The 13,540-nt window shown below is 41.6% G+C and overlaps 1 protein-coding gene and 1 pseudogene across 6 annotated transcripts in view; both read right to left on the reverse strand.

The window, feature by feature from the left end:
* BCAS3 (BCAS3 microtubule associated cell migration factor) overlaps positions 1 to 8,043 on the reverse strand; it is a 575,284-nt gene extending 567,241 nt beyond the window's left edge. For 5 of the 6 annotated variants that reach the window (XM_024757571.1, XM_024757569.1, XM_024757572.1 and 2 more), the window contains exons 1-3: positions 7,904 to 8,043; positions 6,119 to 6,206; positions 1,648 to 1,702 (exon numbers count right to left, since the gene is read on the reverse strand). In XM_024757571.1, coding sequence (XP_024613339.1) covers positions 1,648 to 1,702; positions 6,119 to 6,189 — 126 coding nt within the window. In that variant the 5' untranslated portion in view covers positions 6,190 to 6,206; positions 7,904 to 8,043. Of the gene's footprint in view, positions 1 to 1,647; positions 1,703 to 6,118; positions 6,207 to 7,887 lie in introns of all 6 variants that reach the window. The other variant, XM_024757570.1, reaches the window with a different exon arrangement.
* A 3,259-nt stretch (positions 8,044 to 11,302) lies between these two features.
* On the reverse strand, positions 11,303 to 11,473 carry LOC112408164 (uncharacterized; annotated as a pseudogene).
* Positions 11,474 to 13,540: the final 2,067 nt, after the last annotated feature.

Raw genomic sequence — 13,540 nt, forward strand, 5'->3', positions numbered from 1 at the left:
GGCTTAAGAGAAAGGTGCAGTTTGTAGAAGACCAAGTTGGATTTCGGCCCCTGATTGTTCTCGAAGTCTGTACTGTACAGAGTACAAGATTCTCCACAGCCACAGCAACGGTGCTGCCTACCATATCCAGTTGGGCAGTTTCCTTTACCATCAGATTCCCAACCTTGCCATTCATTTCAACTAATGCTACTTCCAATGTCCTTTGGAACTTGACTCCTTCACGCTTTCTTTGCTATGCATTCCCTTAGCAATTACATATTCAGTCTGTACTATCACGTGCAACACTTAGTGATATGTTGCTATTACCTCTGACTGCTTCAAGCCATTTGACTTCCCTTCTTAACCAAGTTCCTCAAGAAAAGAAAGCATTTATTTTTCCTTACATGCCCCACAGATCTTGTCATTGTGGCCTATTTTCATTAAAGTTGACCGAACATAATAAAGGAATACCAAACATGCCTTGATACTTTCCCTTATTTGATGAATACAATTTATTAATACAACTGAAATCTGGATTTTAGACTTTTCTAGGTAGGACCTTCTCATAAAGCTGGGACACTGGACCTATGAATGTTCTTTTTTTTTTTTTTTTTTTTTTTTTTTTGCGGTACGTGGGCCTCTCACTGTTGTGGCCTCTCCCGTTGCGGAGCACGGGCTCCGGGTGCGCAGGATCAGCGGCCATGGCTCACGGACCCAGCCGCTCCGCGGCATGTGGGATCTTCCCGGACCGGGGCACGAACCCGTGTCCCCTGCACCGGCCGGCGGACTCTCAACCACTGCGCCACCAGGGAAGCCCTGAATGTTCTTTTTGAACAGTGCAATTACAGATACCACAGCAGTCTGAACACTGACATCATCACAGGAGAAAACACAGAAACCTTTCCCTTCAGTAGTTCCACTAAACAGTGTTTCCCAAAGATACTGTTTCACAAGAATCACCTGAGATTCTTCCTAGAGACACAAGTTATTGGATGCCACCTTAATTCCCCTGAGTCAAACTCACTGGGAGATGGGCCTGGAAATTATTATTTTTAACAAGTGTGCCAAGCGACACCTATGTTAATTTAAGTCTGAGAGACGGTGCACTAGAGGTGATCCCAGGAGGGTTCCTCTCATTCTTTATTCTCACATTTACATAGAGGGAACAGTAAAGGGCTTACTCTCTTATAAGTTAGAGTAACAAGGCAAGCTATAATTGACATAAAACTACTGCTCAATGGGAAAGTGATATAGATTTGACCTCAGTGTAGTATTTAGTTAATATAGTATCTAGTTAACCAGATGCGAAGCATATATTGCTTATTTCACTTCCAACAGGCAACATTTAACTAGGACAAGAGAAAGATTTTGGAAAGAGAACCCAAATAGACAGTTCCAAGCCCCATCTCTCAGCTAATATCGCACCTTGATTACTCTTAGTAAAGCAAGGGCTAAGGAATAATAATTATGCCACCGTCAGCACAAAACTAAGGCACATCTAATAATAACAGCAAGTATGGTTCTACCCTACCAACGTTTGGGATGCTAAAACATCAAAAGTCTTTCTAAAGTTGGCGATACTGGTGTCAAGTTTAGGGAACAGAATATTTCAGAGCTTCCCTGGCCAAGAGTAAAGCCTACTATTTCTGAAACCACACAGACACTTACCTGGGGCACAACATCCTGCAGAAAAGTCACGACACTTTCCATGTAGGACTGCTCCCTGAAAAAGGGTGAAATGGATAAAATTTATCATGACAGCTTAATATGAAACATGGAAAAGCTCTTTCTACAAGCCCTAATAAAGTTATTCATAATACTAAAAAAAAGAAACAACTCTCATCGTCTGATAATTCTGCTAACCTGCTTTCTTAATTTCTTTGTATATGTTATTAAATGCAAATGAGATTTTAAAATTTTTTAACTTTTCTTTTTTTTTTTTTTTTTTTGGCCACACCATGGGGCTTGTGGGATCTTAGTTCCCCAACCAGGGACTGAACCCCCGCCCCCTGCAGTGGAAGCGTGGAGTCCTAACCACTGGACCGCCAAGGAATTCCCAAACATTATCTCTTCTTAAAAGTCATGCTCCATTTTTTTTTTTAGGGACTTCCCTGGTGGCACAGTGGTTAAGAATCCGCCTGCCAATGCAGGGGACACGGGTTTGAGCCCTGGCCTGGGAAGATCCCACATGCCGCGGAGCAACTAAGCCCGTGCGCCAAAACTACTGAGCCTGCGCTCTACAGCCCACGAGCCACAACTACTGAAGCCTGCACGCCTAGAGCCCGTGCTCCAAAACCAGAGAAGCCACTGCAATGAGAAGCACGCGCACCGCAACAAAGAGTATTCTCCACTCGCTGCAACTAGAGAAAAGCCCGCGCGCAGCAATGAAGACCCAACGCAGCCAAAAATAAATTTAAATTTTTAAAAGTAAAATAAAAAGTCATGCTCCATTTTTTTTAATTGAAGTACAGTTGATTCCCATTATTGTGTTATTTTCAGGTGTACAGCAAAGTAATTCAGTTATACATTTTTTCGATTCTTTTCCATTATAGGTTATTACCAGATATTAAATATAGTCCCCTGTGCTATACAGTAAATCCATGTTGTTTATGTATTTTATATATAGTAGTGTGTATCTGTTAATACCATACTCCTAATTTATCCCTCTCTCTCTCTCTCCTCTTTGGTAACCATAAGTTTGTTTTCCATGTCTGTGACTCTGTTTCTGTTTTGAAATATAAAAGTTCATTTGTATTATTCTTTAGATTCCACGTATAAGTGATATCATATGACATTTGTCTTTCTCTGCCTGGCTTACTTCACTCAGTATGATAATCTCTAGGTCCATCCATGTTGCTGCAAATAGCAATAATTGATTCTTTTTTATGGCCGCACGCTCTCTTACTTTGATACAGGTAGAACTTTTAACTCATATTTGAAGGAGTGCTGACAGAAGACTTGGCTAAAGCAAGACCGTCCTCTTGAGTCAGAGCAGAAGAATGCCCTAGTTAGAGCAAGAAAAACTGTTGCTCATGACTCAGTATTTAGTGAGTGACCTTCTCTTTAGACTGGTTAAGAACCTAGTCCCTTGCCTGCATCTAGCCAAGTGAATCTATATTTTGCTGCAGATGCAGGCATTAGAAGGAGTTATTAAACAGTCCTCACAGAACTTTTGGTGTGGATAAGGTATGGGAAAATATCAAAATGCATAAAGGTGAAGAACTATTAAGGACACTAAGATATTTTAAATGGGAAATACATGGAGATCAGCAAATGGAGGAAAAAATTTTTTCTTCAAAATATATACCAAATCAATTTCATTTCAGAGAAATGTGAAAAATTACATTTGAAGAAAATAATGTGAGTTACCCTAAATCCTATTTTTTAAAAAGACAATATGCCTTAGATACCTACAAAAACTGAGTAGGCCTTAAAAAAAATTTTTGATTAGGCCTACCTCTCCAACCTCACTTTTCTCCCACTCTTGTAACTTACTCTGCTTCAGTCACATGCAACTTCAATTCTTAGACTACACCAAGCTCTTCTTTGAATCAAGACCTTTACACCAGCTTTTTTTCTGCATGGATCCCTTCGCAAATTCTTCCCTGCCTTTTAGATCTCCAGCCTAAGTGTTACCTCCTCAGAGAGGCCTTCCCTGACGGCCTTAAATCATACTCCCTAATGCTGTTCTCTAACATAGCACACCGGGCACTGATCAGAGCCTGTAATTACTTACTGTGTCCTCCACTAGAATGCAAACTCTATTACAGAAAGGAATCCATCTCTCATATTTACCTTATATCTCCAGAATCTATAAGCCAGTACTTAGCCACAGAGTAGATGCTCAAGCATTATTGTTAAAAGAATACTGAATAAATTAAAGAACTTCAAAAAACACTAAAATTATGTATTGCGTAACAAAAAGCAATATATGTGGAATACCATATGGTGAGGCAGCATAGAATAGGGCATAAGCACACAGACTCTGGAGACAAACTGCCTGGGTTTGATCCAGGTTTCCCTTCTTGGATGTTACCAAGGAAAACTTTTCTCTCTCTGCTTTGGTTTCCTCATCTGTAAAATGAAGATTGCAACAGTACCTAACTCATAGCTAATAATATGCTTAGCCTGTTGCCATGGTCCACAGTTAGCAAAGAAAGATATAGCCCAGGGAAATGCAGGAGGGAAAAAAAAGCAAGTATAATGGTGAAATATCATACTATACATATATTTTTTGTTAGTCTGAGAAGGCAGTTTTATGTAACAGGCTAAACTGCTCAAGGGAAATAATTCAAAATGCTACAATCCCCTTATTAACACTTTGAAAGACAGAAAGCAAACTTTATCTCCTTAGCCAGGTATTCAAGGGTCTTAATTGTCCACCCCAACCTCCTTTAAATAGGTCAACTTCCATAGATTCCATTTATGAAAATAGCTTGCCTTTCCCACCTCTGCTTACTCCATTGCCTTTGCCGAAAATGTGCCCTTGATTCTAATTGCCCAAATTGTATTCAGCCGTTAAATTACACGATAAATGTCAGCTTTTTCAAAATTTATTTATTTATTTTTGGCTTCATTGGGTCTTTGTTGCTGTGTGCAGGCTTTCTCTAGTTGCGGCGAGCGGGGGCTACTCTTCGCTGTGGTGCGTGGGCTTCTCGTTGTGGTGGCTTCTCTTGTTGCGGAGCACGGGCTCTAGGCACGCGGACTTCAATATATGTGGCTCACAGGCTCTGGAGCGCAGGCTCAGTAGCTGTGGCGAACGGGCTTAGTTGCTCCACAGCATGTGGGACTTTCCCGGACCAGGGTTCGAACCCATGTCCCCTGCGTTGGCAGGTGGATTCTTAACCACTGCGCCACCAGGGAAGTCCAAATGTTAGCTTCTTAATGAAACCTTTTCAGATCTAAAATACTCCCACTAAAATATTCCCTCCAATCAAAATTTTAAAAAAATAATAAGGACTTCCCTGGTGGCACAGTGGTTAAGAATCCGCCTGCCAATGCAGGGGACATGGGTTTGAGCCCTGGTCCAGAAAGATCCCACATGCCATGGAGCAACTAAGCCCGTGAACCACAACTACCGAGCCCACGTGCCACAACTACTGAAGCCTGCGCGCCTAGAGCCCATGCTCCGCAACAGAGAAGCCACACAATGAGAAGCCTGCGCACCCCAACGAAGAGTAGCTCTCGCTCACCACAACTAGAGAAAGCCTGCACATAGCAAAGATGACCCAATGCAGCCATAAATAAATAAAATTTTTAAATAAATAATTAAAAAACACAAAATATTTCCTCTAAATTCCCAGGCTGTTTTGCTGGCATCTTTTTTATTCATTAGAGTGCTTGCAAGTATACACAGCTTAAAACTACATTAGGGACTTCCCTGGTGGTCCAGTGGTTAAGAATCCGCCTTCCAATGCAGGAGACGCCAGTTCGATCCCTGGTCAGGGAACTGAGATCCCACATGCCGTGGGACAACTAAGCCTGTGTGCACTCTAGAGCCCGCACGCCACAACTAGAGAGAAGCCCCCACACCACAACAAAGATCCCACGTGCCGCAATTAAGACCCGACACAGCCAAAGAAAAAACGAAAAAAAGACTACATTAGATTATAAGCTACTGCAAAGTATAGCCATGCTTTGTCAAAAAAATGCTTAAAATATAGAAATGTACTCTTTATGACATTCACTTTGAAACTTTCTGACTGAAACCTAGAGTAATACATCACAATCTAGAAAACATATACATACATATGAATGCATATTATCTTTGTGCGTGTCAGAACACAATACTAACTCCCAACTATATTTTCTACTATATTCTATTTCATTTTTTGAATAATGGTCTTGATTCACTAAACTGATTTAATGACATTAATTGTTAAACCTGAGGTTTGAAAAAGCAGTACTCAAGGACAAAATACAGTGCTTTTCAAGTACTCTATAAATGTGCTAAATACATCAAACTGACCCTCCAATTATTGCTTTTATTTGGCCTTGGCAACGATGTTTATCATCCTGTAAAGCCAAAATTAAACAGATTTTACAAAAGTAAGTACTGCTTAGAAAGGAAACCTAAATGTTAGTTACTATTCTGAGTAATCTTTCCTTTACCTATCAGGCTTATCTGAAATTTGCTTACGTGACAGCCTGAGGGCGAACCACGACTCCACCAGTACAACGACTGGGTCTTCTGGGGGAATCTGTAGCCATTGCTTCATTCACAAAACCTGTTTCCGGAACAAAAAGACAGAAAACAATGGATCATTATTGTTGGGGGTCGGGAGAAAGATACATGGTTGCTCACTAGAGATCCCTTGTCACAAATACCTAAATGTTAGGTCCTAAAATGTAGGAAAATTTCCCAGCAATTCCTATTACACCTAAAAGAGGGGAGTGCAGAAGAGGAAGAAGTAGATAAAAGATTTTTCAAACTACTATGAGGTTTTCTTATTTGGACCAAGGCTCAGAACCACAAAACTAGTTAAGACCCTTGCAGGACCCTCTGACCTACTGCTTTTTTATTGTTTTTGTTTGTTTGTTTTATTTATTTTTGGCTGTCTTGGGTCTTCGTTGCTGCACTCGGGCTTTCTCTAGTTGTGGCGAGCAGGGGCTACTCTTCACTACGGTGCACAGGCCTCTCATTGCGGTGGCTTCTCTTCTCCGTGTCGCAGAGCACAGGCTCTAGGTGCGTGGGCTTCAGTAGTTGTGGCACACGGGCTCAGCAGTTGTGGCTTGCGGGATCTAGAACATAGGCTCAGTAGTTGTGCACGGGCTTAGTTGCTCCGCGGCATGTGGGATCTTCCCGGACCAGGGCTCGAACCTGTGTCCCCTGCATTGGCAGGTGGATTCTTAACCACTGCACCACCAAGGAAGTCCCTGATCTACTATTAACATAAACTAGGAAGGGATGGAAAGTCTAGCACAGGATCACTTTATAAAAACAAATATGCTAACTTTGTGAGCCAAAATTAAAAGAATTTACTGAAATCTTATATTGATAATAAAAATATACATGGTATAATATTTTAAGACCAAATGGAACAGTGAGGTACTACCTTCCAACTAAGAGTGTTGGGAAAATAGGAGTAAAATGGCCTACGTATCCTGATGGATGTTAACTAGTCTTATTGTGGTGATATTTTGCAGTATATACAAATATCGAATCATTATGTTGTACACCTGAAACTCATGTAATTTATATGTCAAATATATATATTTTTTTTAAAAAGACTGCAGTCACAATTTAACAAGACTATCAAAATCATATTTGTAATATTTGTAACCTCTGCTATTGTAACCTAATCACCAGAGTCTAAATAAGTAATAAAAACATATATGACGTTAGAAGCCCTTCCAGTCTCATCACTGAATCCTGATCCTTGAATGTCTAATAAGCATCTGAATCACTGGGGAGGTTTTAAAAGCATGGACTGTATGTGGTTAAGGTTAAAAGAGACAGCAATATTAAAGATCTCTTACACGACTCAGGAAAGCCCACAGCCTGGAACTAATCTTGAAAGCCCTTAAAACCATCTCTTCTAAGCAGGGAGCATTCTATCACCTTATTTGAAAACTCGCAAACTGATGAGTCCCATCTGCTACAACCAAAACACCCTGTGCCCCAACTAGCCCAGGTACCCCTTCCTCAGTGGGTATCTTCACCTCCAGCCCCTGAGCCCTCTCATTTCCATTCCACCCTTTATTTCTCGAAACACAGGCTCCCAAGAACTGTCTTTAAGGGCCCTGTCTCCTGAGGACGACCCTCGCCAGCCCCTCAGGCCCCACTCTCCTGAAAGACATCAGCACGGCGTTACCCATTTCACCTCCAACGCTGAGCCACCGCTGTCCCCGGCCGCCCTCTGGCCCCTTGCCCTCCCTCCCCTCCCCCTCCGATTTCCACAGCTCTACCTCGTCGAATTCCTACCAGCCAAGCCCTCTCCCCTCACGCTGCTCGTCCCACGTCCTCGCCAAGCCTCCTCAAAGCAGCAGCACCGCCAGCCCTCTCACCGGCCGCGCCGCCGGTAAACGCTGCTCTCCAGCTCAAGACTCACTGTTTGGAGTCTCCCCTCGTGATTGACGGTTACCACTTCCTACCACGCCTCAGCGGAACTACCTTTCTAGCCAATCCCAGAAGCAAACTGGCCGCGGCTGGGCACCGCCCTTAGAGGTCAGCTTCGCCAACCAGCAAGTAGCAAAGAGGCGGACCCGCCTCCTGAAGTGATCCAATCCGCTGGGGCTCGAGGGAAAACATAACAGTATGTGAGTTCGGGTGAAGCCGGGGTGTAAGGTTCGGTTGCGAACGCAGGCAGGTAGGGAGGAGTTACAAACATGTCTGTTTTCCTTTGGACACAGCACCTTCGTGGCCTTGTCAAAAAGCATCATGCCGCAGAAGCCTGTGCACGTCACTTGGGTGTCTCAGGCTGGCAGTCGTACCTCACGGGGACCGGTCTGTTTACATCGAATTCTCGCGACAGCTGGTTCGAAGCTCAACGCACGTGGACATGGCAGCTGCCAATCACTTTTAGCTGGCCAGTCAACCATCCCGAACGCGCCTTCTGCCCCGCCCTTTTCAATGTGTTTACCTTCCGGGAGCCTAGGCTGGCTGACGCTGATGGGCTGCCCTGCAGCCAGGGTGGTGATCTGAACGACCGGTACGACTTGTATTGTTTTCAATTTGACCTGGGTTTGTGGACCACACCTGACTCCTTCCTAACTGTTTACACTTCCCGTAAGGAACATATTGAGATTGCCCTGGTGTCATTCCGTCGGTTTCATTTCTTATATAATAATATTTATTGTTCTATCGAAGGAACGCTCAACATAGACTTAGGAACTTCATAAGTACTATCAAATTTAATACTCTTGACAATCCCATGAAAATATGGCTTATTAATAGGCATGGGGTTTGTAACAAAGTGGCTGATACAGCAGTAAAAACTTTTAAAAGGTTTTAGCACTGTGAAGGAGGGAAAAGTTTAGTAGAGAAAATACCTCACCAGAAATATGCAGTTAATCAGGTGCTGGACAGATGGATGATGATATAGATATAGCCAAGAAACCACCCATTTGCTTGTGATGCTCAATTAGTGCCAATAAAAAGAACACCCAAAGTAATATTTATCAGGCTAATGTTTGGACATTCATGTTCTTTCACTACACAAATTCCCAGCACTGTCGTCCTTTTAAGATTTGCTTCCTACATTAAACCCAATAATGAAAGAATCTTTCCAGTATTTTGAATTCCCTTTGTTCTTATTGCTTTCACTGGCTTACTTCCTTGTTGTCTTTGAAATGTTTTTTGTTTATTTCTCTAATACATGTCTCATTTTCTCCCACTAGAAAGTTAAATTCCTCCTAGGCATTAATAGACTAAGGCTTTCATGTTGTTGAATCCCCCTTCATACCTAACTACCCTGAACACAACAGATATTTCAAAATTCAGACTTACTTGAATTAAATAATTATTACTCTCATGTTGTCCCTGACCCAGAGCAGGAATAAAGAGAAAATCCAGAGGAGACCAATAGGTAATACTCACAAGTAGGATAACCAGCATTTGTATAAGGTTTTTCAGTTTAAATAGCTGTTTTACATGCATTGTTAAATTCCATAACTCTTTCACTATTCCTCTACAAAGTTGTGGAAGAAACAAGAAAACAAAAATCATAAACACAAATTCATTCATTCAATAAATATTTGAATGCCTACTAAATGTCAGGCATGTTCTAGGCTCTGGAGATACAGCAATAAACAAATCAACCAATGTACTTGTCCTCAGCCAGAGAATTTGCATTCTGGTGGGAAGACAGAAATAAACACACAAACAGAGAAATTCAAGGAGTGTAAAATGGTATGGGAAAAAAAATAAGCCAAATAAACAGAGGTCAGAGCCGGCTTATTTTAGGTAATGTGGTCAGGGAAGGCCTCTCAGGAGATGGCACTTGAGCAAAGACTTCAATGAAGTAGTAAGAAAGCTGCTCTGAGGGAAAAGCAGTCAGGATAAAAGAAACAACAGGTACAAAGGCCTTAAGAAAGGAATGAATTTTGAAGAAGAATGAGAAAAACATTGTTGTTAAAGTGAATTAAATAGAAAATGATAGCAAACTAGTTAGGAGAGGTAAGCAGTGGCCAAATGGAGTATAGTGTATAGAATTATAAGGAGTTTTAGGTTTATTCTAGGGTGGGACTCTATTGGAGGACTTTCAGCTAGGAAGTGTCATGATCATACTTATATTTCTAAAAGATCGTTCTATCTACTAAACAGAGAATAAACTGTCATTAGGGAGGGGACAAGAGTGGAAACAGTGGGTCAAGTAGGGAGGCTATTTCACTAGACCAGATGGGAGAGCTGTCTAGAACTGGGCCTAGAAGTGAAGCAGCAGAGGTGAAAAGTAATCACTTTCAGAATATTTTGGAAGACAGAACTAAAAGAACTTGATAATGGGTTGGATGTGGGATAGAAGGAAATGAGAGAATCAGGGACGATGCCTGTGCTTTGGGCTTGAACAACTGAGTGATGACATTTACAGATAGGATGAACCCTGTTGAAGTTATACATTTTTTAGTGGGGATGAATTTCTGTGCCCTGGTTTCATCCTTTGTAAATTGTAAAAAAAATAATTATTAGCCTGATAGGATTTTTTTTATTAATGTGATGTTTTGATAGGAGGTTGTGTTTTATTTTATGTTTATTTTATTTATTTATTTGGCCACGTCATGGCATGCAGGATCTTAGTTCCAGACCAGCCATCGAACCTGTGCCCCCTGCAGTGGAAGCACAGAGTCCCAACAACTGGACCCACCAGGGAATTCCCAGGATTTTAAAAAATTAATTTATTTACTTATTTATGGCTGCATTGTGTCTCTGTTGCTGTGCAAGGGCTTTCTCTAGTTGTGGTGAGTGGGGGCTGCTCTTCGTTGCGGTGCACAGGCTTCTCGTTGCTGTGGCTTCTGTTGTCACAGAGCACGGGCTCTAGGCGCGTGGGCTTCAGTAGTTGCAGCATGTGGGCTCAGTAGGTGTGGCTCACGGGCTCTAGAGCACAGGCTCAGGAGCTGTGTCACACAGGTTTAGTTGCTCCACAGCATGTGGGATCTTTCTGGACCAGGGCTCGAACCCATGTCCCCTGCATTGGCAGGTGGACTCTTAACCACTGTACCACCAGGGAAGTCCCAGCAGGACTTTTTTTTTTAAGTTTTAAAATTTTGCAAAGTTTAATGTTGGTACTGTTTCTTTCCATATCAGTTGGTACAATTTACATCATATTTTATACTATTTAATCTTTGCAAAGACATCATATACACAAAGATACAAATTCGATAACTGAAAAATATGGAATGTTTCATGAATTTGCATGTAATCCTGTGCAAGGGCCATGCTAATCTTCTGGTACCTGGTACCTGGTACCACAAAAAAAAGAAAAAAAAATCATCATCAAGTGTAAGTTCATCAGTTGTGTCATTCCAATTTTAGTATATGTGCTGCCAGAGTGAGCACAAGCCTCACAGTTCCACAAGTGGGATTCTTTTGAGGTGTAAATAAATTTAAACTTCTCAGAACCAGTTAGAAATTTATACAAATTAACTCGTTGTAATTACTAACTTGCCAGTCTTACCAGGTTGAGAAGTTCCGAACCTTAGGACCTGCTTTCCTTTCTTATCGAAGTTTTCCTGCCAGAACACCATATGTCATTACTTGCCTTGAGTTGGAAAACAGTTTGCATTCACATCTGTAAATGTATTCATCCTCTTAACTTATGTAAGGTTTTTGCACACAATTCTCAATTCTTGAAGAGATAACAACAGATTTTGGTTTTCTACTGTCATGTGAGAATATTAGGCCCCAGCAGTGTGCCATTGTGAGGAAGTAAAAGTGCTGCAGTAAACCGAAAAACAAAACAAAACAAAACAAAAAAACCCCAGCTATACTCCGTTTTTTCTCCACAAAGATGGTGTTCGATTCTCTCATCGGCCTTCAAATAGAGAGAAAATAGAATTTGTGGTGATCATGTTTTGAGGACGTGAATTGTGGGTGCTTTGTCCATATTGCCAGCTGATGAGTCACTTCAGATTACTGGGACGTGGGGAAACGTTTCACAATCTGTTCTTGGGATTGGGCAATCCCAGCTAGGAAACTCATTTTCAGTATATAAGAAAGTAAACTTCAAGCTAGAGTCCTTGTTCTTCCAGTTGCTATAATGGCCCATTGTAATAAATCACTGATTACTAAAACTGCCTCTCCGGTGGCTATGCAAATCAAAAACAAAAGTTCCCAGTTCCCAGAGAACTATCCAAATGTCAAGGTCAGTTTATACTTTCTCCCCTCTTTTTGTTTGGTAGGATTAGGATTCTTTTTTCAGCCTCAGACAAGCCATTGCCTCACTTGTTTTGGCCACCAAAAACACTTGGACAAGAATCACATAATTTAAGCAGTGGTGAAATAATCTGATTTCACACAGAGCTATGGTGAACATTAATATTTTAATTGTCAGTCAAGCATAAGGAAAAACAAAGAGGGAATTCCCTGGTGGTCCAGTGGTTAGGACTCTACACTTTCACTGCTGAGGGCAGGGGTTCAGTCACTGGTGGGGGAACTAAGATCCTGCAGGCCGCGCCAAAAAAAAAAGAAAGAAAAAAGGAAAACAAAGAGGTAAAAAAGTCATCATCGGGCTTCCCTGGTGGCACAGTGGTTGAGAGTCCACCTGCCGATGCAGGGGACACGGGTTCGTGCCCCGGTCCGGGAAGATCCCACATGCCGTGGAGCGGCTGGGCCCGTGAGCCATGGCCGCTGAGGCTGTGCGTCCAGAGCCTGTGCTCCGCAATGGGAGAGGCCACAACAGTGAGAGGCCCGCGTACCACAAAAAAAAGAAAAAAAAAAATCATCATCAAGTGTAAGTTCATCAGTTGTTCAATGGTATCACTCTGGTTGGGGATGTTGTAGCAAGGGTGATCTTACGTGTGTTAAGGCAGGCCATATATGGGAAATCTGTACCTTCTGCTCTAATTTTGCTGTGAACCTGAAACTGCTCTAGAAAATGTCTATTAAAAAATTACATTTCTCTAAAATCCTCTAATTGTGAGGTAAAAATACATTAATTACTCACTCCATAGACATTCTCTCGTGCATTCATCAGGCTGAAACTTTTGAACACTACCATTTGTGGTAATCGCCTAAAAATTATAATTCTAAACTTCAGAATTGCAAAACCAACATAATCCAAGGTTATATCACCTCACATCTCTTTAATTACAACGCCTGCCATTTGTCTGCCCTGCATATTACTAGATAACTGTGGTTTCTGAAACACCATTTCCCACATTTCTATTTGAAATTCTAAGTATTTGTTTACTATCTTGGGTCCCTTCACCCTAACCCACAGATCTCTTTAGCCCACTCTGCTCATTCTCAGGCCCAGCAAACTTTCTGAAAATACAGTGATAATTTTTTTTGCTTTGTCATTCTCTTGAAACTAGCATTTATAAAGTGGCCATGTAATTTGTTATCCTGCCTAGGAAACCTTCATGAAATGAGGCTCTATTAATAATTAAACCAAAAAAATAAGGT

The sequence above is a fragment of the Neophocaena asiaeorientalis genome, unplaced genomic scaffold (genome assembly GCF_003031525.2).
Source record: "Neophocaena asiaeorientalis asiaeorientalis breed wild unplaced genomic scaffold, Neophocaena_asiaeorientalis_V1.1 scaffold327, whole genome shotgun sequence".
Taxonomy (NCBI): Eukaryota; Metazoa; Chordata; class Mammalia; order Artiodactyla; family Phocoenidae; genus Neophocaena; species Neophocaena asiaeorientalis.